A 20,801-nucleotide genomic window follows, 5' to 3' on the forward strand; every position below is an offset into this window, starting at 1 on the left:
ATGATTTCCATTTTCATACTTGTAATCAATACATATTATGTAGCATATACTGTAAAAACTTTGTTCACTCGTTTTTTTTCTAGGGAGTATTTTTTATCTCCTGCAGCCAGTCCTTGCATTACTTCGAGTTTTCATAAACAGTAAAAGCCCAAACAGTTGATTTATGCAAGATTCCCTTTAATTAAGATCGGTTTCATTTATGCATATTTTTTTTTTCTCCTCCCCACTCGTCATTATTTGTGGACAGCTCGTCGTCTCCTTGCTGCTATTTCAAACTACTGATGTTGTTCATCCGATTTATACGCGGTGTCGCCGTGAGGCCACGTGGGTAATATTCTTGTGCTTCTTGTCACATATTTTTGTTTTGTTTTTACCTGGGAAAGCCACGTGTACTGGACTTTTGCAAAGCGAGCCCTTCTGTAAAAGTATAAAAGGCGTTTGAATGTCTCTTGATGGTTGTTGTTTTTGATAGTTACTAGCACCAAAATGTACCCCGTGAGAAGAAGACCTACCTAAGTGTTGGAGAGTCACTGCTTGGCCTTTTGTTTTAGTTTCGCCTGCGCATGCTCTTTTTTTTTTTTTTTTTTTTTGACAATTGGCGGCCATTTTTTAAAAACGAACACAAGCCAGGTTGAAGGAAATGGGCAAGTGCAATGCATGCAGAGACTCTTTACACTATAGAAAAAACATGTTGTGCCCGATTTGGTTTCTAATACCAACAAATTACTTTACTATAGTTCCTTTTCCACTGACTAATAAGTTAACCTTAGGGACCGTTTCCAGAACTAGTTTACAGAAGCTGTTGGTTTTGTGTGTCTACTAAAACAGTGGCCATTATATGAGTGCCATACTATATTGATATGGTAAGATACGGTGTACCTTGGAAATCACTGTAGTGCTATATTTGCATTGATATTGTCATTCAAATAAATTTTATATAATGAACTTTACACAACAAAATTGTTTTTTTTGTTTTTTTCTATCCATCATTTTCTGCCTGTGAGTTGAGAGAGGACATTGTGTTCCCTTGCACATGCTGCAGCACCCAAATTTTCCAAGTGAGGGCACTGTGTGCATATTGCTTCATATTTGTTATGATATTGAAAATGGCACCCATCCCGAGGAAGAATACATCCGACACAATTAGCCTATTAGTTTCCACCAGCGTGTTGAGGTTAAAGGTCATTCAATCCCATGGTTTCAGCCACAAATTTATTTTTGGGCTCTCATTCAGCCCCTCCCCTTCTCACTGCCTTGAATAAGCCTCAATGATTATCCGAGGGGGAAAAATAATTAGAAATAAAAAGACTTCATGCTTATGGCAATTAATGAGCTTTATTGAGAAATATGAGCTTAATCTTTTGTGCTTGCAAAAAATTTAATTGCATTTCAAATGAAACACAATAAGGATTATTTACACAGTGATAATGCATTTATTTATTCAATGGTAAACTAAATGTCTCTTAAACAGACAGAAAACGTACTCTGTATTAAATATAAAATAAATATTACAACAAAAATGAAGCTGTTGGATATACAAATACAACATTATACCCAAAACAAAAAAAACATAAGAGACTGTTGTATTCATAAATAATTTATTTCTAAAAATGTATATATGAATTGATTCAAAAACAGCACAAAGTTGTCTGGTGGAGTACTGCAGTATTGCACCTTTGCTACACCAGTAGGAAGGATTTGACTACAAAAATCAAAATACATTGACTTTTTTTTTTTTGCATTGAATTAATTTTCACACACAACAGTAGATGTACCACGGTCACCAAACTACTTTTCATGTACTGATTGTGAAGGGCTACCGTTTTGATACACACTTATGAAATAAGTTGCTTAAATTATTTTCTTTTTTTCCATAAAAGACCTATGACCTATATTTATGTGAAGACGGTGATCGTGGTGATTAGTTCTCACAATAATTCTATTTTAACATAGTATGATCAGACAAATATCAACATGCAACTCTATAAATCTGACATGTTTAGCATGGAAGTTGACTTCACATTGTATTAATAAATGCAAAATATGGGCAAAGATATGGGCGAGAGTTCTGCCAATTTTTTGCTTTGACTAAGTTGTGAACGAAAATTTGAGAACAGAGTGCTTTAGTGAACTCAACTCAGCTCGCTTCACAACAAGCAGCAGTTTGAAGTAAAAATGAACAACATTACTGTATATTACAAACCTCTCCTCTTTGTTAGTCTGCATAGTTGTACTATACCGCCACCTGGTGGCCGAGTCATGCACACCAGAAGGAGCCGGGAAAAAATACTTGATGTGCAAATTATTTTTATTCTTTACGTGCTTTCATTAAGTTCAATATTATAGTGAGTTATTTACCCCCATTAAAAAAAACATAACTTTTTTTTGGTGGTGTTTTGGGGAGCCTAAAATTGATTTTCCACAAAAAATAGGACTGGCCTCCAAAATAAAATAAAAATCCATGATGATGATGATGATGATAATAATAATCATCATTTTTATTTATTTATTTGTTTTAAGTATTGCGGTGAATTTGAAAAGGTGAATCCGCAGATGCCGAACCGCGAGTCTGCGGGGATAAACTGTAATCTTCTTTCTACGGTGACGTCGGTGAATTAACCAATCAGAGTCGCTTTAGTAGCATACCATTCGGTCGTGGGTTTGTCTTTCATATGGCATGCCGATTGAGTGGTGGCAAGGGGGCGGCGGGGGGGTGCAGATGATTGGCTACGGCCGCAACTGGGGGAGGGAGTTTGGGGGGGGGGGGGGTTAGCAGCTCGGTGGGAGCGGATGGAGGCTGAGAGAAGAGGGCGGGGGTGCGCTTTACCGCAGTATCACTAGATTTCTGCAGCACTCATCAAAACTCTGCGGCATGAAGACAAGAGCTGGGGGGGAGGGCACTCACTCGGACCGGGCTACCTCTTACTTTTAGTCTCCCCTTCTCCATCCTTAGATAGGCTTCTCGTTGCTTTCCCACCAATTTGCACTCATTTTCCGCTCCCCCATCACTTGGAGAAAAAAAAAAGAGTCCCTCTTTCCTCATTGGCTAATTGGATTCCCATTGCATTAGGGCGCGTTTGTTACATTTTTTTTTTATTATTATTTTTTTTAAAGGGGTTTGATCCTGTAAAGTAAAATGGCAAAGGATGGGGAAAAAGGCGATTGGAAGGAGTATATATGGAATCCGAGGACGAGGGAGTTTCTGGGCAGGACAGCCAGCAGCTGGGGTGAGTACTGTGCTGTCCGGCGACACATTGCAATGCAGCAAACATGGAGCCTTGCAACACATTCTCTTGTCTGATGTCTTTTAATCTGCAAGCTGGAGACTCAAGTGGCGGCTCGCGTCACTCTGACGCCCCGTTGTTGAAAATGCGAGCAAGCCAGGCTGGTTATTTCCTCCTTGTCTTTATTTATTAATTTATATAGCAACGCTTCCATTGCGCAATGCGCTGAGCAATAAGGGTGGAGGGCGGCATATGGTGCATCTGGTAAATATTTTACAAGATGTAAATGCCAGGTTGGCCTTATTGGGCGACGCGGCGGGCAAGGAACAGGTTTCAGGCTTGTTGCAAAGAATGCGCGTCATCGTCCTTTCAGGGGAAGACTCGCACGCGGCTGGATGAAGTTACAGGAGCAAGAATTGACAGGACATGATGTCATAAATGAGCAGATTTGCACCCTGAAAACAACAACAACAAAAAAACGTGCTCACAGTGAACACTGAATTGAAGAAAGCCATACTAGAAGGAAATAAAAGCATCCTAACGAACTTTCCTAGATAATGTGGAGTGCATACGGCTCCATTCGGATGACATTGGGAAATTGTAATCTGAGTAAAGCCAAGAGCCAAATGCTATTTGTATCACCTTCCACTCTGACCCAGCCCTCAGTCAGGGATTTAATCCTAATCTAATGACTGCAATGGCGTCATGTCAGAATTTTCTTTTGAAATAAAATGACAACACAAGTCAGAATTGGTTGACCAATAATCACTTCTTTTTTTAAATTTTTATCCCAAATCCTGATTTGAAACTATTCTTTCACGAATGATTGGAGCTTCCGTTTGTTGGATTCTTCCGGCGGCTGTGCCAGTTAATCCAGCTCAATGTGTCCCAGGCGCTTTAAGGTCTGGAGGCCTTTTTAAGCCGTGCTCGCTTAAGGCCGCCTAATTGAGCTATTTCAGTGCTTAGCTACTACATGGAACACACCTGGACTTAGCTTTTCACCTTTTAGCACGCTTCTAACCACGCACATCACCTTCAATGCTTCTCAGCTGCTTTCCTTTTTAGCAACGCTCTTGTTTTGCATGGTCATCCATATCCCGGTAATCGTGCCAAGTACTGTCTAGAGTGCATTAGAGCAAAAAGCCCGATGGGGCAAACCTGAGTACTTCCTTGAGTGTGCACTATTCGACACACCCACTTGAGCTGAACCGTACCCGATTAAATTGAAATCTCGCTGAATTGAGCCGAATTGAATCATTCCACTTTATCATGAATCGTTCTTGAATTGTATTGCGCAACATGCATCTAGATACGTATCCACGTAGGGCTGCTCGATTATGGGGAAAAAAATCATAATCAGGATTATTCAAAAAAAAAAACATTTCTACAAAACAAGAAAATGTTTAAACATTTAAAAATAGCAAGACAAATGAAATTATTTGAAGCATTCTCTGCCATTGACGGCTATAGACATCAAAAATAAATTTGAACTATTTCTATTAGTTGAAAAAAAAATCCACTTTTTTTTTTTTAAGAGTATGAAAACCTATAAAAAAAATTCTAGAAATCCAGATATAAAATATGTGATTAATTGTGCGTTAACTAGTTAAGTCATGCGATTAATTACGATTCAAAATTGTAATCGCCTGACGCGACTTAAATATTATTAAAAATTCGGGGCGTCAGGCGATTACAATTTTTAATCGTAATTAATCGCATGACTTAACTAGTTAACTCACAATTAATCACAAATTTTATATCTGTTCTAAATGGGCAATACAAAAATATATTATAAAAAATATGTATATATAAAAATATATAAAAATATATATATATGTATATAAAAATATTTATATTTTTAAAAAATATAAAAATGTTTAAAAAAATCTATATTAACTAAGTCTGACAATAATAAAAATATTTTCATACTCTTGTTAACAAAAGTGGGAAAAAAATGTGAAACTAATATAAATAGTTCAAATGAATTTTTGACGTCTATAGCCGTCAATGGCAGTGAATGAGTTAATAATCTTTTAGTCTTGTTGACGATTATGCCGATCTTGTAATGCAGCGTAACAATTGAAATTGTAATTGAATTTCGATTCATTGCGCAGCCCTAAATCCACGTTTACGTACATTTCCATGTAAGCGTGAACGTACGTATCTCCATACGTGTACATTATACATATAAGTTGATTCCAGATGTCCTATTCATTGAAGCAGCCTCCTCTTCTCCTCCTGCTCCCAAAAAAGGTATGTGCATGATCCAAAGGGGACCGAAATAACAAAGCCGGCGTTTTTAAAGAAAGCACATGAAAAGCATCACATCTCAAAGCCTTGTTTTGTTTGTTTGATCAGCTAATTAAAAGAGCCGCTGAACAGCGTTCCCTATATTCATGAATTGCCTCGTGACAGAGCAGAGTGCCGAACGGACCCCATGTTCTTTGCTTTCAACTCGAAAAGGTGCCACTTGTGTATCTACCGTCATTATAGAAGGCCGGACGTAAACCCCGAAAAATGAATGACGGCAAATCACCTGAAAACTTGAAAACTGTCTTTTCTGACATCCTCCATCGTTATCCTTCGTAATGTGTCACCCTTGCTCGGTCTTAATCATCTTTAATATTAATGAGTCAGCAAGCACTTTTACTGTATCCAATATCAACCCCCCCCCCCCCCGACTCACTCTCCCATTGCAAATAATTCATCAGGCACTCCTATACACATATCCAACACTCCCCTGTTGAGCATCCTTCCCTTGACATTTTGTTGCGGATTCCATTCCAGTGAGCCGATGCAGATGCGGCCCCGCTGAAAGAGACAGAGAGGTCCACGCTGAGGGGGGCATGGGGGGGGGGGGGCATGGGGGTCAAGGCGCTCAGCTGCTACCCTGCGCAGGCCCCAGGTGTCTGTGGCAAAAATGGAGGATGTGTGATAGAAAATGCTATTTTTAAGACTGGCTGCGGGAACGTCACAGACAAGATGGATGGATGGCTCGTTATGGTTGAGCAGACTGAGAGATGTCTCAATAACCGAATTAAAAACATGAATAGTAGGGGTGGGAATCATTGAATTGTCTCATGATTCCGATTTTTGGGTGTGCGATTCGATTCAGAATCGATTTTCGATTGAGAAAGATTTTTTTATTCGAAACGATTGGATTGACAATGATTTTTGCTTCAATCTGTAGATGTGCAAGGAATCGTAACGATCTACTCCAGTCTGACTCGCTGATGCTAATTAGCGCGCTACTCGCGGCACTTTTATCACTCAAAAGAACGGCTCCACACTGGGGGGGAAAAAAAAAACTTTTATTGCAATAACTTGATCGTGACTTTTTCCTTCTACTCTCTAATTAGGCTACAACTTAACAGTGTATTAGACCGCGTGGAACCACACTGCCCCTCAGTGGCCAAACCGGGTACAACATGAAATAAAGGCACACACAGACAAAGGCAAGACGGTATCAAATAATTTAAATAAAATCGTTTTTGGGTCATTTAAAATTGATTCTGAATCGTACTAAATGAGAATCTCGATTCTTATGAGAACATTTTTTTTTTTGGCACACCTATAATAAAAAGACACATTTATTAAGTACTTAGGATAGCAAATTGCCATTTCCGAAGAAAGTGATGCTGAAAGAAGTTGCCGCTTAATGCTATGAAGTCACATCCTTTACATTATTGCTTTTCTGATACACACGCAGATACTCTCCCTTGTAGTTAATTAATTAAAAGACCTCCCGTGTACACGACATCACAATTGCTCAGGCAACAACCAATCACGGCTCAGCTTCAGAAAACAGATGAGCTGTGATTGGTCGTTACCTGAGCCCTGAGCAACTATGATGTCGTTTTCAGTTGAAGGCAAGTGGCAAAATGGCCGCCCCCTGACATCGGTATAAACGGGTGGATTTTGCTGCTTAACTCTAATTCCTAATATTACTCAGAATGCCATGTTTAGACTAATGGGGCTGCATAGAACATAATATTGTAAAGAAAATGTTTGGTTTGACTTCCCCTTGAAAGAAAACAAAAAAGAAAGAAATATATATCAACTTGCAACTTTTTTTTTTTTTCAGTCTGTCACAGAAAAGATTTGAAGTGCATCAATTTGCTTGAAATGAAAAATAAATGAATAAATGAGAGCACCGTTGCCACCTACTGAAGTGAATGTGCAATTACACTTTATTCTAGTACAGCAAAAATAAGAAATACATTTCATTTTCGGAACCGCTTATTCCTCACAAGGGTCGCAGGGGTCCTTTTGATACCTTTCCGACTTTCAATTCATTGGATATAATGTGTGGTTGTGAAATCATCAAATGATCCCGTCCCTTTTTTGTCCACAGGTCTCATCCTCCTCTTCTATTTAGTTTTCTACATCTTCCTGGCCGGCCTGTTTGCGCTTACCATGTACGTCATGCTGCAGACTTTGGATGAGCACAAGCCGACCTGGCAGGACAGGCTCACCACACCAGGTGCGCTATAGTAACTGGAGATAAGAGCCGCGCGAGCGAGCACAGGTCAACTGTCTGTGGCATGTTGCGCTGACCGCTGCTTTTTCCTCTGGATCTCGCAGGGATGGTGATTAGACCCAAATCCGATGAGACCTTTGAGATTGTCTATAACATCGAGAACACCGAGAGCTGGGACATGTACAGTCAAGCCCTGGACAAGTTCCTGGAACGTATGTCTGAGAACAATTTATTTAATTATTTATATATATATATATATATATATATATATATATATATATTATTTTTTTAATTTTTATATATATATATATATATATATATATATATATATTATTTTTTTAATTTTTATATATATATATATATATATATATATATATATATATATATATATATGTATTAGGGGTGTGAATTGCCTAGTACCTTTCGATTCGTATCACGATTCATAGCCCACAATTCGATTCAATACCGATTAATCCCGAAACAAATCTATAAATATATTATTGCGATTTTTTATTTTTTATTTTGTAAAATTTAGAAAATACTAATCCGTAAACATGTACACTAAGATTTGTACGAAAATGAATTTATTGATCTGAAACTTTAGGCTTATAACTGTGAGCCACTTTATTTAACAAACAATCTGTTGTAATCGGTTTCATGTTTGAACAGCATTGAAATAAAATATTAAGGCTTAATGTTCCATTAATATAGCATTCTTAATGCTTAATGTGTGAACCCTAAGTAAGACGTTTTGTTGAATATTCCCATAAAACATTGATGTTTAAAAATCGATTCGACCGCATATTGAATCGATTCAAGAATTGCGCGCTGTAATATTGCCGAATCGATTTTTTAACACCCCTATATATAGTTTTTTTTTTAAATGTATTTTTATATATATATAGAGAGGTTTTTTTTAAATATATTTTTATATACACATATATATATTTTTTAAATATATTTTTATATAGATATATATTTTTTTAATATATTTATATATATGTTTTTAAATATATATATATACTTTTTTTAATGTATTTTTTTTAATGTATTAATTTATTATCTTTGCCTAATAACATACACCGGCGGATTAGAATGTATTTTTATTTTTGATATTATATATATCTTTGTCTAACAGATCACTTTTCATAAGCAAAAACCCCCTCCGAACAAATGTCAAGGTCCTGTCCTGGCTTTCCTCCGCAGCTTACAACAGCTCCGTCCAGGACCAGAAAAACGACGAATGCAAACCGGACCAGCACTTCTTGCAGGAGGACAGCGGCGACGTGAAGAACAACCCCAAGCGCTCGTGTCAGTTCAAACGCGACGTTCTGATGGACTGCTCGGGACTCAATGACCGTTTCTATGGATACCACGACGGCAAGCCATGCATCATTATCAAGATGAATCGGGTATGAAAGAGCAGAGGAAGGAATGGGATGGTGTTGCTAGGAGACGTGGAGTGCCTGCGATAGTGGAACGGGTCGGGAATGAGGGAAAAAAAATCCCAGTTTAAAAATAACGGCAACATCGCTCTCGGTTGTTATTTTTAAATCCGGCTTGTGTTTGGTTCCCTCCAGGTGATTGGAATGTTGCCAGGAAAGGATGGACAGGCTCCTTTTATCACCTGTGGCGCAAAGGTAACCCACAAAAGCTCAAAATAACTCACATTCTACTGCTCGCAGCCATTTCACTGCCTCATCTACAAACTTGCGTTGCTTTTTCTCGTGAATGTTCCCACTGTCAGAGGTACAAAGTTGGCAAAAATGAATGGGTAAGAATGAGTCCAGTGGTGTCGGGTTCAATTCTATATAGCAGTAGACTGTCTTCATGAATAGAAAGCTGATACTTCATTAAGTATACCTGCACTAAAAAAATGTGACTTTCCATTTTTACAGTTTAACAATACGGTATGTTTATTAACTCATTCACTGCCATTGACGGCTATAGACGTCAAAAATTCATTTGAACCATTTCTATTAGTTTAACATTTGTTTTCCACTTTTGTTAACAAGAGTATGAAAAACTAGAATTTTTTTATTGTACATTTAGAACAGATATAAAATGTGTGATTAATCGTGAGTTAACTAGTGAATCTATGCGATTAATTACGATTAAAAAAATAAATAAAAACGTCAGGCGATTCAAATTTTTAATTGTAATTAATCGCATGACTTCAATACTTAACTCACGATTAATCACAAATTTTATAACTCTCATAAATGTACAATAAAAAAAATTCCTAAGTTTTCATACTCTTATAACAAAAGTGGGTAAAAATGTAACTAATTGAATTACATTTTTGACATCTATAGCCGTCAATGGCAGTGAATGAGTTAATGTGGTTGTATTTTATGATGGTGTAAAAATGCACGACATCAAACTATAACAGCTGCTTTGCCAACCAAATAAGGTAACCAACATATTAGAAATAGCTCTTTAGTGCAATTCTGCCCCATAATAAAGCAAATGATTCGTTAACGCAAGTGTTCCTTTTTGACTGTGCAGGCGTACCTAATGTGGTGAATTGTGAGTAGAATAGCTTTATAGTCTATTCACTTAGATGTATAGGACAATTTCATGTGTAACACTGTTAGATTCCTAGAATAATAATTCAAACATATCCAATGTTTATGCATATAATGTATGTGTGTATTTATAAGTATCAATATTGTATTTTATGAGAGATGTACAACAGATGTAAACTTGTTTGACATTGTTGATGATTTTTTTTGTTCCTTTTGAATTTAATTAACTTGGATAGTTTGGGTTTTGGATTAGGGGTGGGAATCTATGAATCTCTCACGATTCGATTCAATTCCGATTTTTGGGCCTGCGATTCGATTCAGAATCGATTTTCGATTGAGAACGATTTTTTTATCCGAAACGATTTGATTGACAATGATTTTTGCTTCAATCTATAGATGTGCAAGGAATTGTAATGATCTACTCCAGTCTGACTCGCTAATGCTAATTAGCGCGCTACTCGCGGCACTTTTATCACTCAAAAGAACAGCTCCACACTGCAAAAAAAACAAAAAAATTTTTTTTTTTATTGGAATAACTTGATCATTTTCCTTCTACTCTCTAATGTGGCTACAACTTAACAGTGTATTAGACCGCGTGGAACCACACTGCCCCCTAAGTGGCCAAATCGGGTACAACATGAACAGCGCTCCAAATAAAGGCACACACAAAGGCAAGACAATATAAAATAATTTAAATAAAATCGATTTTGGGACATTTAAAATCTATTCTGAATTGTACTAAATGAGAATATATATATATATATATTTTTTTTGTTGTTGTTACATCGTGTGCGTTTAATCGACCATCAAAAGAGACGGCGGACGTGTCGAGTAATGAGATTTGAAGAAAAGTAGGAGATTAATGAGGCTCACCCCCCCACTCGCCTACAATCCAGCAAGACGCATTTTTAGGCCATGACGCATGAAATTGTTTCACCCCCACAGAGAGAAGACACTAACAAAATTGGAGAATTGATGTACTTTCCTCCCAATGGCACTTTCAACCTCATGTACTACCCTTACTACGGCAAGAAAGCTCAGGTAAGACGTCCTGGATGGAAATCTGGTCTCTTTAACGATCAAATGGATTCCTCCACTCGAACGTTGGCTTGCCTTTTTGTTCCAGGTGAACTACTCCCAGCCTTTGGTTGCCGTCAAGTTCCTTAACATCACCGTCAACGAAGACGTCAACATCGAGTGCAAGATCAACGCCAACAACATTCCCACCGGGACCGAAAGAGACAAGTTTGCCGGACGAGTGTCTTTCAAGCTGAGGATCAACACCAATTAGGTTCTAAAGCCTTTTTTTTTCCACCTCTGAAAACTTCATGCTCTGCAACATTGCACATGCGCAGAAAGCAATTGCAGCATTCCCACCCTTTGCGGCTTTTGTTTACAACCCCCTCCCAAAAAAAAAAGACAAAAAAAAAAGAAGATGGGGGTGGACATCGTCTGTCCGGGTGTGGGTGATGAGAATAAAGGGTGGCGATCCTGTAATTGTTTCTGTCTGTGAGCTTGGGGACAAAATTTGTTTCTGTAAATTAATTTGAGGTGACGTCTATTTATACTGCATGACAAGCGAAAAGGGGATATGAAGGCTATAATGCGTGTTTTTAAAATGTTTGCAAGGATTCAGCGACGCCACTGTATCGCCGCTCCTATCTTGCTGCCTCGATGTCGAGCGTTCCTCTATAACAGTACGTAGTACACACCGATGCAAAATGTGCAATCTGCGATTTTTATTTCGATATCTTAACCTCAGAGCTGGACTAGGGACGGGCATAACTCTAAATTAACCATCAATAAATCTGGTATATTTGAAATCCTTTTTTTTTTTCATTCTAATACGACAAGACTTCTGAAAACAGACTCAACAGCACCTCTGCTGGTGGAAGTCGTGCACTCCATTTTGTGACCGGATTCTCCACAAACAATCAGCCATGCCCGTCCCTAAAACGAACTTGTTGCACTTAAAAAAAGAATAATCCGACCATGTATATCTTGACGGGTGGATGCTGAGATGAAGCCATTTTGCATGTGTGTATTGTCTTTCGTGTGCTATGAAGGTAGGACTGTGTCCCCGCTCTTTGCTCGGTGTGGAGGAAAAAAACTGACCACCAGGAGGGACAGAAATAGAGGGGACGTCAACCTTAAACATTTCTTGAACAATTATGTTAGACGTGACCTCGCTAATCTAAACGTGACATTCTGTTTTATATTACATTTGTGGAATATGAGCTACGAAGCAAAATCCAGCCGTTTTTAATCCACGTCTGAAGGCGGCCATTTTGCTACTTCCTGTGGTCTGAAGATGACATCACAGTTGCGCATGGCTCAGGCAACGACCAATCACAGCTCACCTGTTTTCTGAAGCCGAGCTGTGATTGCTTGCTACCTTGGACCGGAACAACTGTGATGTCATTTTCACTCGACAGCAAGGGACAAAATGGCCGCCTTCTGATATTGATTAAAAAACGGCTGTATTTCGCTGCTTAATTCATATTCCACTAACGCAATATTAACCAGAATACCATATTTAGACTAGTGGGGCCGAATTTTTTTGGGGGTGGGGGTTGACTTCCCCTTTAAACACAAAAATCGAATCAGAAAGAGTTTAAAACCTTTAAATGTGTGTTTGTGGCTTCAGTGTTTGCGCGTATGTTCAGTACGATAACACATTTCATACCATGGGTCGGGAAATTGCATGCGTTGTGCAATAGTCATGAAATCCGTATATTATGAATGATTGATCCTCGAGCCGACTAATCCTGCATCGTCATTAGCGTGGGATGTTTTGAGAGCATTTTACAAGGTCTTCCTTCCATGAGTTCAAAAACGCAACCTTACACTGTCTCCAGTTCACCTGACTTGCGTTTTAGTGTGTGGGAATACTTGAAATCGGATCAATTGATGATATTTTGTCGCCGTAGATTTTATAATGAGCAAAAAAAAACACCAACTGAACGTGCACTCGTTATTTTTGTTTGCAGTGTTTAAACTAATATCCACATGATATTTAGAGGTTTTTTTTATTTTGTTCTATTAATTTGTCAGGCCTCTGAAATCGATTATTTATATTTTTTATTGTTATTGATTTGCGTTGCTGTGCTTTTATGGTGACAGTGACTTGAATTTGCGTTTTCAGTTCTTGAGGCGGTTTTAACTCATTCACTGCCATTGACGACTATAGACGTCAAAAATGCATTTGAACTATTTCTATTAGTTTCGCATTTTTTTCCCACTTTTGTTAACAAGAGTATGAAAACCTAGACTTTTTTTTTTATTGTACATTTAAAACAGATATAAAATGTGTGATTAATTGTGAGTTAACTCGTGAAGTCATACGATTAATTACAATAAAAAATGTTAATCGCCCGTCGCCCCTAATTTTTAATAATCTTTTCTTTCTTTTTTTATGAATTTATGGCATTGAATGAGTTAATAGTGATAGTTTGTGTGTTTTTTTTATCATCCCGGTTTGCGTCGTCAATATGTTACTTGGTAGATTGATATCGGAAAGGCCTCAAATAAACAAAATGGTCATTTCATACATACCACGCACCTTTAAAAAAAAAAAAAAGTGGTTTGCCCTAAATAATCTTAAATCTAAGCATCTCAATTATGATCCAGCCATTTAAATCATGCAAATAAAGCATTTTATTAGATATAATCTCAAGATTTGATTTTTTTTTTTGTCCATTCACGCGCACGCTTCTCTGATGTTTCTGCAACACTTAATTTCACTCTAATCTCTTAATCTGGTGGGCTAATCCAGAGCCGACACGCTGAACTTCTTTGCCCTACTTTGTTGCTCCTCCTCCTTGACAAGCATCACCTCCAAAATAGAGCTGGAAAAGGGATCATTCATTCATTTCCGAGTTTTATTACCCTGGATATCGCTTCATAATTCATCAACAGCCGTTAAATGACACAACATAACTCAAAACGTTCTTTCTTTAGCCATCTGCATGTGAAGATGAGTTCTTCAACCAAAGATCCTCATTCCACTTTCAGTTTTCCTTTAGAGAGCAAAAATCAGATATTGTAGGATTCATGCGAGTGCAGAAAGCAACTGTTATAAAAAAGACCTCCTCTTACATAACAGGAATACGCACAAGTGTTTTAAAAAGACATAACAGTGCCTCCTGGTGGACAGAACGTGTTGTTGCCAGTGTCCAGGTTATTCTCTCATCTCCGTTTTATCTATTTGCGTTGATAATTTGGAGATGTCATCAGAAAGCAATATATTTTATGGAAAACGGATGTGACAAGGCGTCAAAAGGCAACAACTGACAAAGTTTTGTTTGTGACAGACTATTTTTTATGGGAGTTTTGTTGTGAAGTTTAGAGAATGTATCCGCTCGGATTGTATCGTGTTACTGGAGACACATGGACGGTTTTCATCATTAATTCATCAAATGGTAAAAACTATTTGGTTGACAAGGCTCTCTCGTTTGTTTTTGTATTTTTTATGTATGTGTGCGTGTGATATTTCCACCGTTGCCCCATCTTAAAAGGTTTTCAGGTTTGCAATGAATGAGTTGTGTGTAAACCTTTCCTGGATAAAGACACAATGTGTTCCAGCCAAAAATATTGATAGAAGTATACTAAAGATGTTTTTTTTTTTTAGAAGAAGAAGAAATATAACAATACCCCCAACCCTCCCTTATACAACCCTCATCTAAAATCATACCCTGGAATGTGGTGCAAAGAGAAGAATCCGCTCAGTTTTGTTGCCCAAATGGATAATAATTCTATTCTGGATTTGTATTTTTTGCTCTGACTGTATGTATATTTTTGCTCATGTTTACTGCAAAACAGGATAGAGAATTAATAAATGTAATTTAAGGGAAACTCAACCGCAGAAGTGTGGCGTCTGCCTCTGAGCTTTTTTTCCAAGTGGCAAATGGTAACTGCAGGGGGAAGAAGATCCGCAAATGACAAACATTATTGGGTGGGATGAAATCTCAAGTCATCTCATTGGCTATTAATCCTCCCAGCACACAATGCCAGTGTTCCGATTGTAGTGGTTAGTAGTTACTAGTAACCTAATAGTGGTTATGTTGTAATAGGGTGAGGCATGTGTCGTAAATGAGGTAAGTGAGGGAGGGATCAGGGACACGCAGCAAAGTACGGGTCAAAGGTTAAAGGTTTTTTTTTTTAAACATATTTTCCACAATCACATTTATTATATATTTATCCCCAAACCATAAATCTTCTTTCATGTTGAATGCCTGAATGTGGGCTATTGCACGACAAGGACGTTCGAGGTGTACTTTCTCTCCCAGTTTCACTCAAAGGTCTCCTCTGATCTCTCATCACCTTTGTCCAACCTCGTACCGTCTTCTTAGAAAAGCGAGACAGGACGGATTACCTGGCATTAGAGGTATTTGTGGGTTTAAAATAGTCCCATAAAGACCAGTACACAGTGGTTTGGGTTCGAAGATCTTTTTGCTCCTCGATTTCGAACCCTGATTAATCATTATTTGAGAGATAGTGGTCATATTTTATTCTACAACAAGAGAGAGCTGTAACCACAAAGCAATGTTGACAAACAGGCACTGTTATTTTTATTGAGAATAATTTCAGTTAAAAACTCATCACATAATACTGACGCATTAATACCGCACAGTTTCATAATAGTGAAGCACCATTAATGTCCAGCATGTAAAATATCTTTCCATTACAGGCAATTGGTCACAGTGCTAACTGATCAATTTAGAGCAAGATGCGTTTTGAGGTACTGCACTAAATCTCCAGGAAATACTTTTGCAGTTCAAAATTAAAGTAGTTGAAATTAACATCAGGGTCACAACATACGTTGACTGTATAAATAGTATATTGTTGAAATTTGCATGCTCTCTTTACTATCCGTTTTACAAATGAGCCTGCAAAAATATTTATATTGACATCAGTTCCAGAAAGGCTGACTATGTATCGGTATCAGGCCATACCAGCCATATTTTAAGGTGTCGTAATAATCATAATGATACTTCGTATAGAGTCAATATTGGTCTGGGGGGGAAAAAAATGATACAGAGCATCCCTATTATAGGTATTAACATGCAAGGCACATTTTCCAAATTTAAGGCTCTCTTAAAGGTGATTCTTCAGTTGTCAAGGTTATGAAAAAAAAAATCTTAAAAGTGAAGTTTTCACGTCTTGTATTGCAGAGCTGCCATAAAAAAATAGCATGAGGAAAATGCACATTTGGTCCTTTAAATATAGCCCTTGCCTAATCAATAAGTTATATATTATCCTGGACTTCAAGCTAACAACGTGGACCTTAAGCTCATTAGTGAAATGTTTGCCAAGCTATTAGGTTAAGTCAGTGATTCCCAACCAGTGTGAAATGATCCAATTATTTGCCCGAAAGCTATTTTATGTATTCGTCTATCTGCGTATCGCCCTGTTGCCACTCATCAGAATAAGTCGTCATGACTTCCTGTTTATCAGCTTTGTCGTCAAATAGATTTTCAAGATAGACATTGTTTGTGACGTTTTTGTTAGCAAGCTGTGAGATTTTTCTAATGTAAAACGGGTGACTGTTGAGAAACGCTGGGTTAAGTGAAGTTTGCCACCTGCTGGCCATTAGAATAAATGCACTATTAAGGCACTTCTGCATCGGCTTCTCTTTACAACCCCAAAGGTCAACTGCATCATTAGCTGCCTTAAAAAGCCTCTGAGGGCACATATGGAAACATTATAGTTAATTGAATAACAAACAAATGATCTGTTTGCAAAACAAATATGGCAATTGGAGTTGGAATACTGTATGTTCATTCACATTTTGACCATTTAGATGTCCAAGAATCCACAGCCTTCAATGTGGTAACAACGGCTTCTATCGGATCAGCCTCTTTTTTTTTTATGGCAAATCCAGCATGCCATTCTCCTCCAGAGCTTTCTGCGTCCTGTCATACACCACCCCAATGGCCCGGACCACCCGTCCCAGGACAGCGCTCAGCTCCTCCTGGTTCTGTACACACAGCAGCCTGAAGAAGAAGCCCCTCTCGGGCATGGCGATGAAGGCCAGCTCGGCAGCCCTGCGCACAAACCAGGAGTGGTGGTTGGCCAGGGTGGTCTTGTAGGCCTCGCGGCACAGGTCCGACGGGCTCCTGAGCCGGCCCGTCTCGGGGGTCTCGGCCAGCTTGTCTAGAAAGAGCTTGAGCCAAAGCAGCGCTCGGTGCAGTCGCAGAAGAGTCCGGCAGCCAGAGTCCGTCTGCTGCTTGAAATCCACTAAGCCTCGTTTCAACTCCACCCAGATCATGGAGCGCACTGAGTGGTAAGCACCGAAATGCTGCGAGGGGTCAAAATACTCCTCTGCGGCCTTTGAGCTCACCGTGTTTTCAGAATCTGGATTCACCTCCGCTTCAGGGTTAGCTTGGGCTAGAAGCGCCACTTCCCGGATAATGGAGGTTTTGGTTACTATCTCTTTCGATATAAGGCCAACCATGGGGCCCAGAGCATCCATAAACCTGGCGGACACGTAACAATTATGAATCATCACCGTCATAAATGAAATTCACAACACTGTGGTGGCGTCATATTCTAAAGTTCTTACTTGACTAACTCATCCCAGCTGGAGAGATAAGGCTGCAGCAGCACGTCAGAGGTGAAGGCCGGCGACGCCAGCAGGTGGACGAGTAGCAGCGACACCTGGAAGGTCTGTCCGGGGCACTCCTTGACTTGGGAACCATCGGACCCTTCGAAGGCGCTGCTGTTGGACAGCTGGTGTGCCTGATGTAGGGGGGGTGGGGTTGGGATGGGGAGGTGCGTGTGTGCAGATGACATGGGGGGGGGGGGGGAAAGAAGTTTGATTTAGTCAAATCAACCAGAAGAATCATTCGAAGCTAAATATGCTAATTGTGTCAACGTACCTCATTCAGTTGATTGTAGCCTTTTAGACAAGCATCCCAGTGGTAATCCAAACCCCCATCTGCATTAGCGACAGTCAAAATAAAAGTTTTTGTTTTGGACAGCAACAACAACAAAAAAAACACTACAAATAATAGTTTACACTCCGTTATGTAAAAACGGTATAACTTGTATGATAGCATACTTCTTGACTGATATAACACATTAAAAATGTTGACCTCAGGAGGTCTTCAAGATCTGTTTTTAGCATTTTTTTCGTGTGTACTGTTAGATATTTTTCATAGGGTTTTTAACCTGTTGCCAAGTTACTGTAGCCCAGTGGTGTCCAAATTATGGCCCAGGGGCCATTTGTGGCCCATCATCCATTTTTAGACGGCCCGCGGCATATATTAAACAATTCTATCTGCTACTAATAAATGTTTAAAAACTATACTGTAGATTTTTTTTTTATACGCAAAGATGCAAATTATTTACAACCAAACAGTCTTTTCATAACACTGTCAAGCAAAAAAAAATGGTTCCTTCCACTTTCCGCTCTGTGTTAAAGTAGCACTAAGGAACTTTTCAACCTTAATAAAATATTTTCATAACTCTTCTGATGAAACATGGACTTAAAACTAGTTGAATGGTACCTTTGCCATGTCCTGAGGGGGTCTGTATCAATTTTACTGTCTCTAAGCAACTTTGAGGAGGATGGTAGGAACACTGCCACACAAAAAACTACAAATGTGATGACTACTTTATGGCATACGTCAAAAGCTACCCTGGATGAAAGGACAGTCAAAGATTAACATTGGCCCGGATTTCACTCGCTGGCGTGAGCTAAAACGCAATATACTTGTCTTCCTATGTGGCTCTTCAGATATATCAATACCGCTTTTGTCCATATGATGCCGTCATAATCAACGTAAACTGAAAGTTCCTTAGTGTTGCTTTAAGGTCCAAATTATGAAAATATCACATTCATTATTTCCAAGTAACTGCTTTTAAAATGATCATCTTACTACTGATTGCTCTTACTTTTGTTCTGATTGTAAAAATGGGATTTGGCTGCTGTTCAGTGCCGGGACTGATATTTACTGGTGGGTAACGGGGCCTCAATCGCACCGAAATCGTGTGAACTATTTTCCTTGAAGAAAACTGTTCGGGTTGAAGTGGAAAAAAACACACACCGTAATACATAAATAATGTTCAATTGCTTGATTGATTGAGTTTGGTATGCGAGATGAATTAATTGCCCTAATTCAAGTTTAGAATGCCATAACTACAAAGTATAAACAAATCATTAAGGGTATTATGATTTGGGTAGGGTTTTTTGTTGCATATAAAAAGCACAAAATATGGTGTGTCTATTGTAATCCTAGATTTTAAAATCCACACTTTTAATATTAAAAGTATTTATTTACTATGTGCTTAAATTCACTTCTTACAGCCAGTGTATTTTTTTTCCTAAATCAATATTATTTTGTGTTTTATAGAGAAATCATATATTCCGTCATTCTTATGAAGTAGAGAGTAGTTAACTTTATGTGTCGGATCGCCTGGCATTTTTGCACAAGCCAAAGCCACAAAAGCTGCCATTGAGTAACAAATCCGTGGGCAACCTCGGTCATCCAAAACTGAAAAGTTCAGCCTCCAAACCGGCTTGTGCGCTTCTTGTCACACTGCGAGGCTGATTTAGGATCAGCCTCCCGAGACCAATAAGTGGTTCGAAAAAGAGTTCACCGGGTCTATGTTGTCATTCGGTTTCAAAGAAGTAGAGTAAATAAACTGTGAGTTAATTATTTATCCGTTTTTCCACTTTTATGCCGTATTGTCACAATACAATATTGACACGTGGTTTAAAAGTGCCCAAGATGACACTTACATTAATAAAAAAAAAAATTTAAGTAATAATTACTGTGCTTTTCCCCCCCACCTCAAATTGTTGTGGTGTGGCATCTATTTGACTTAAATGTGTTCCTTGCTCCATACACGTCAGTCGTTGCTTGATACACACAAGCAGGCCAAATCAATCAAATCCATTTTCCAAATGAAATATACTCTAGGGTGAGCATGTGCGTCAGCCATACTTGCTCTTTACAGCCACTGCAACATGTGACACATTACTGATTTAGACCATATACATTCCCAACGAGGGGTTGTATGGATTTATTATACAACGCATACATACGGAGACGGAGAGAAACGACATTTACTCACGGAGCCAAAGCGTGCCGAGGAAGAGCAGCAGGACTACGATGGCCAAGGCAGCTTTGCTTTTCACACCCATGTTGGAAGTCCACTTTCCTTCTCTTCTAATTCCTCCCGTGTCTCACATGAGTCCTTGTCCCTTGCACTGCCTGTCACCACAATGACTTTCTTGGCCAGACCCCCTTTTTGCCTGTGAAAACCCACCACCCCACCCTTTGCCCTCGAACCTTTCATACTCCTCCCCAAAGCCTTAAATCAAAAGTTGTTTCCACCATTGTGCCTCAGAGTGCGCGGCTATCTACAGTACATCTCGGTCAAGTGCTGCCGCTGGATTTTGCCGTCGAACCCTCCCGCACCTCTCATCCAACTTCCATTCACGTGTCTTGTCTTGCCTTTGTGTCTAAATGATTCCCTCAAGATGCCGTTGCTCAACGTGAGAGGGTCCAGAGATCAGTCCGTGATCAGCGGTTGGCTGATAAAGCAGAGACAAGGCAGCGT

At 38.9% G+C, this 20,801-nt stretch overlaps 2 protein-coding genes across 3 annotated transcripts; one reads left to right on the forward strand and one right to left on the reverse strand.

The window, feature by feature from the left end:
* The first annotated feature begins 2,801 nt into the window (after positions 1-2,801).
* On the forward strand, positions 2,802-15,091 carry atp1b2b (ATPase Na+/K+ transporting subunit beta 2b). Of its 2 annotated transcripts, XM_086098265.1 has the most exons (8): positions 2,802-3,227; positions 7,579-7,707; positions 7,809-7,916; positions 8,911-9,116; positions 9,285-9,344; positions 9,452-9,478; positions 11,178-11,273; positions 11,359-15,091. In XM_086098265.1, exons 1-8 carry the CDS (start codon positions 3,137-3,139, stop codon positions 11,521-11,523), a joined length of 882 nt encoding a protein of 293 aa, XP_085954391.1. In that variant the 5' UTR covers positions 2,802-3,136; the 3' UTR covers positions 11,524-15,091. The 2 variants fall into 2 exon arrangements, with proteins under 2 accessions (XP_085954391.1, XP_085954392.1); XM_086098266.1 differs by lacking the exon at positions 9,452-9,478 and having other exon boundaries at positions 2,804-3,227.
* A 683-nt stretch (positions 15,092-15,774) lies between these two features.
* On the reverse strand, positions 15,775-20,801 carry gltpd2b (glycolipid transfer protein domain containing 2b). Its single transcript, XM_086098793.1, has 4 exons — positions 20,313-20,801; positions 18,113-18,171; positions 17,797-17,972; positions 15,775-17,710 (listed from the first exon to the last, which is right to left on the reverse strand). Exons 1-4 carry the CDS (start codon positions 20,380-20,382, stop codon positions 17,101-17,103), a joined length of 915 nt encoding a protein of 304 aa, XP_085954919.1. The 5' UTR covers positions 20,383-20,801; the 3' UTR covers positions 15,775-17,100.

The sequence above is a fragment of the Leptonotus elevatus genome, chromosome 16 (assembly GCF_054856555.1).
Source record: "Leptonotus elevatus isolate MCC_2025b chromosome 16, RoL_Lele_1.0, whole genome shotgun sequence".
Taxonomy (NCBI): domain Eukaryota; kingdom Metazoa; phylum Chordata; class Actinopteri; order Syngnathiformes; family Syngnathidae; genus Leptonotus; species Leptonotus elevatus.

What these genes read in the sequence shown, in the direction of transcription:
- atp1b2b (XM_086098265.1), top strand. Translation starts at nt 3,137, where the DNA reads ATGGCAAAGGATGGGGAAAAAGGCGATTGGAAGGAGTATATATGGAAT. An exon ending in TCATTATCAAGATGAATCGG is followed by an intron (nt 9,117 to 9,284) that starts GTATGAAAGAGC and finishes GGTTCCCTCCAG; the next exon opens with GTGATTGGAATGTTGCCAGG. An exon ending in ACTACGGCAAGAAAGCTCAG is followed by an intron (nt 11,274 to 11,358) that starts GTAAGACGTCCT and finishes TTTTTGTTCCAG; the next exon opens with GTGAACTACTCCCAGCCTTT.
- gltpd2b (XM_086098793.1), bottom strand. Translation starts at nt 20,382, where the DNA reads ATGGGTGTGAAAAGCAAAGCTGCCTTGGCCATCGTAGTCCTGCTGCTC. An exon ending in GCTACAATCAACTGAATGAG is followed by an intron (nt 17,973 to 18,112) that starts GTACGTTGACAC and finishes CCCCTACATCAG; the next exon opens with GCACACCAGCTGTCCAACAG. An exon ending in AGCTGGGATGAGTTAGTCAA is followed by an intron (nt 17,711 to 17,796) that starts GTAAGAACTTTA and finishes CGTGTCCGCCAG; the next exon opens with GTTTATGGATGCTCTGGGCC.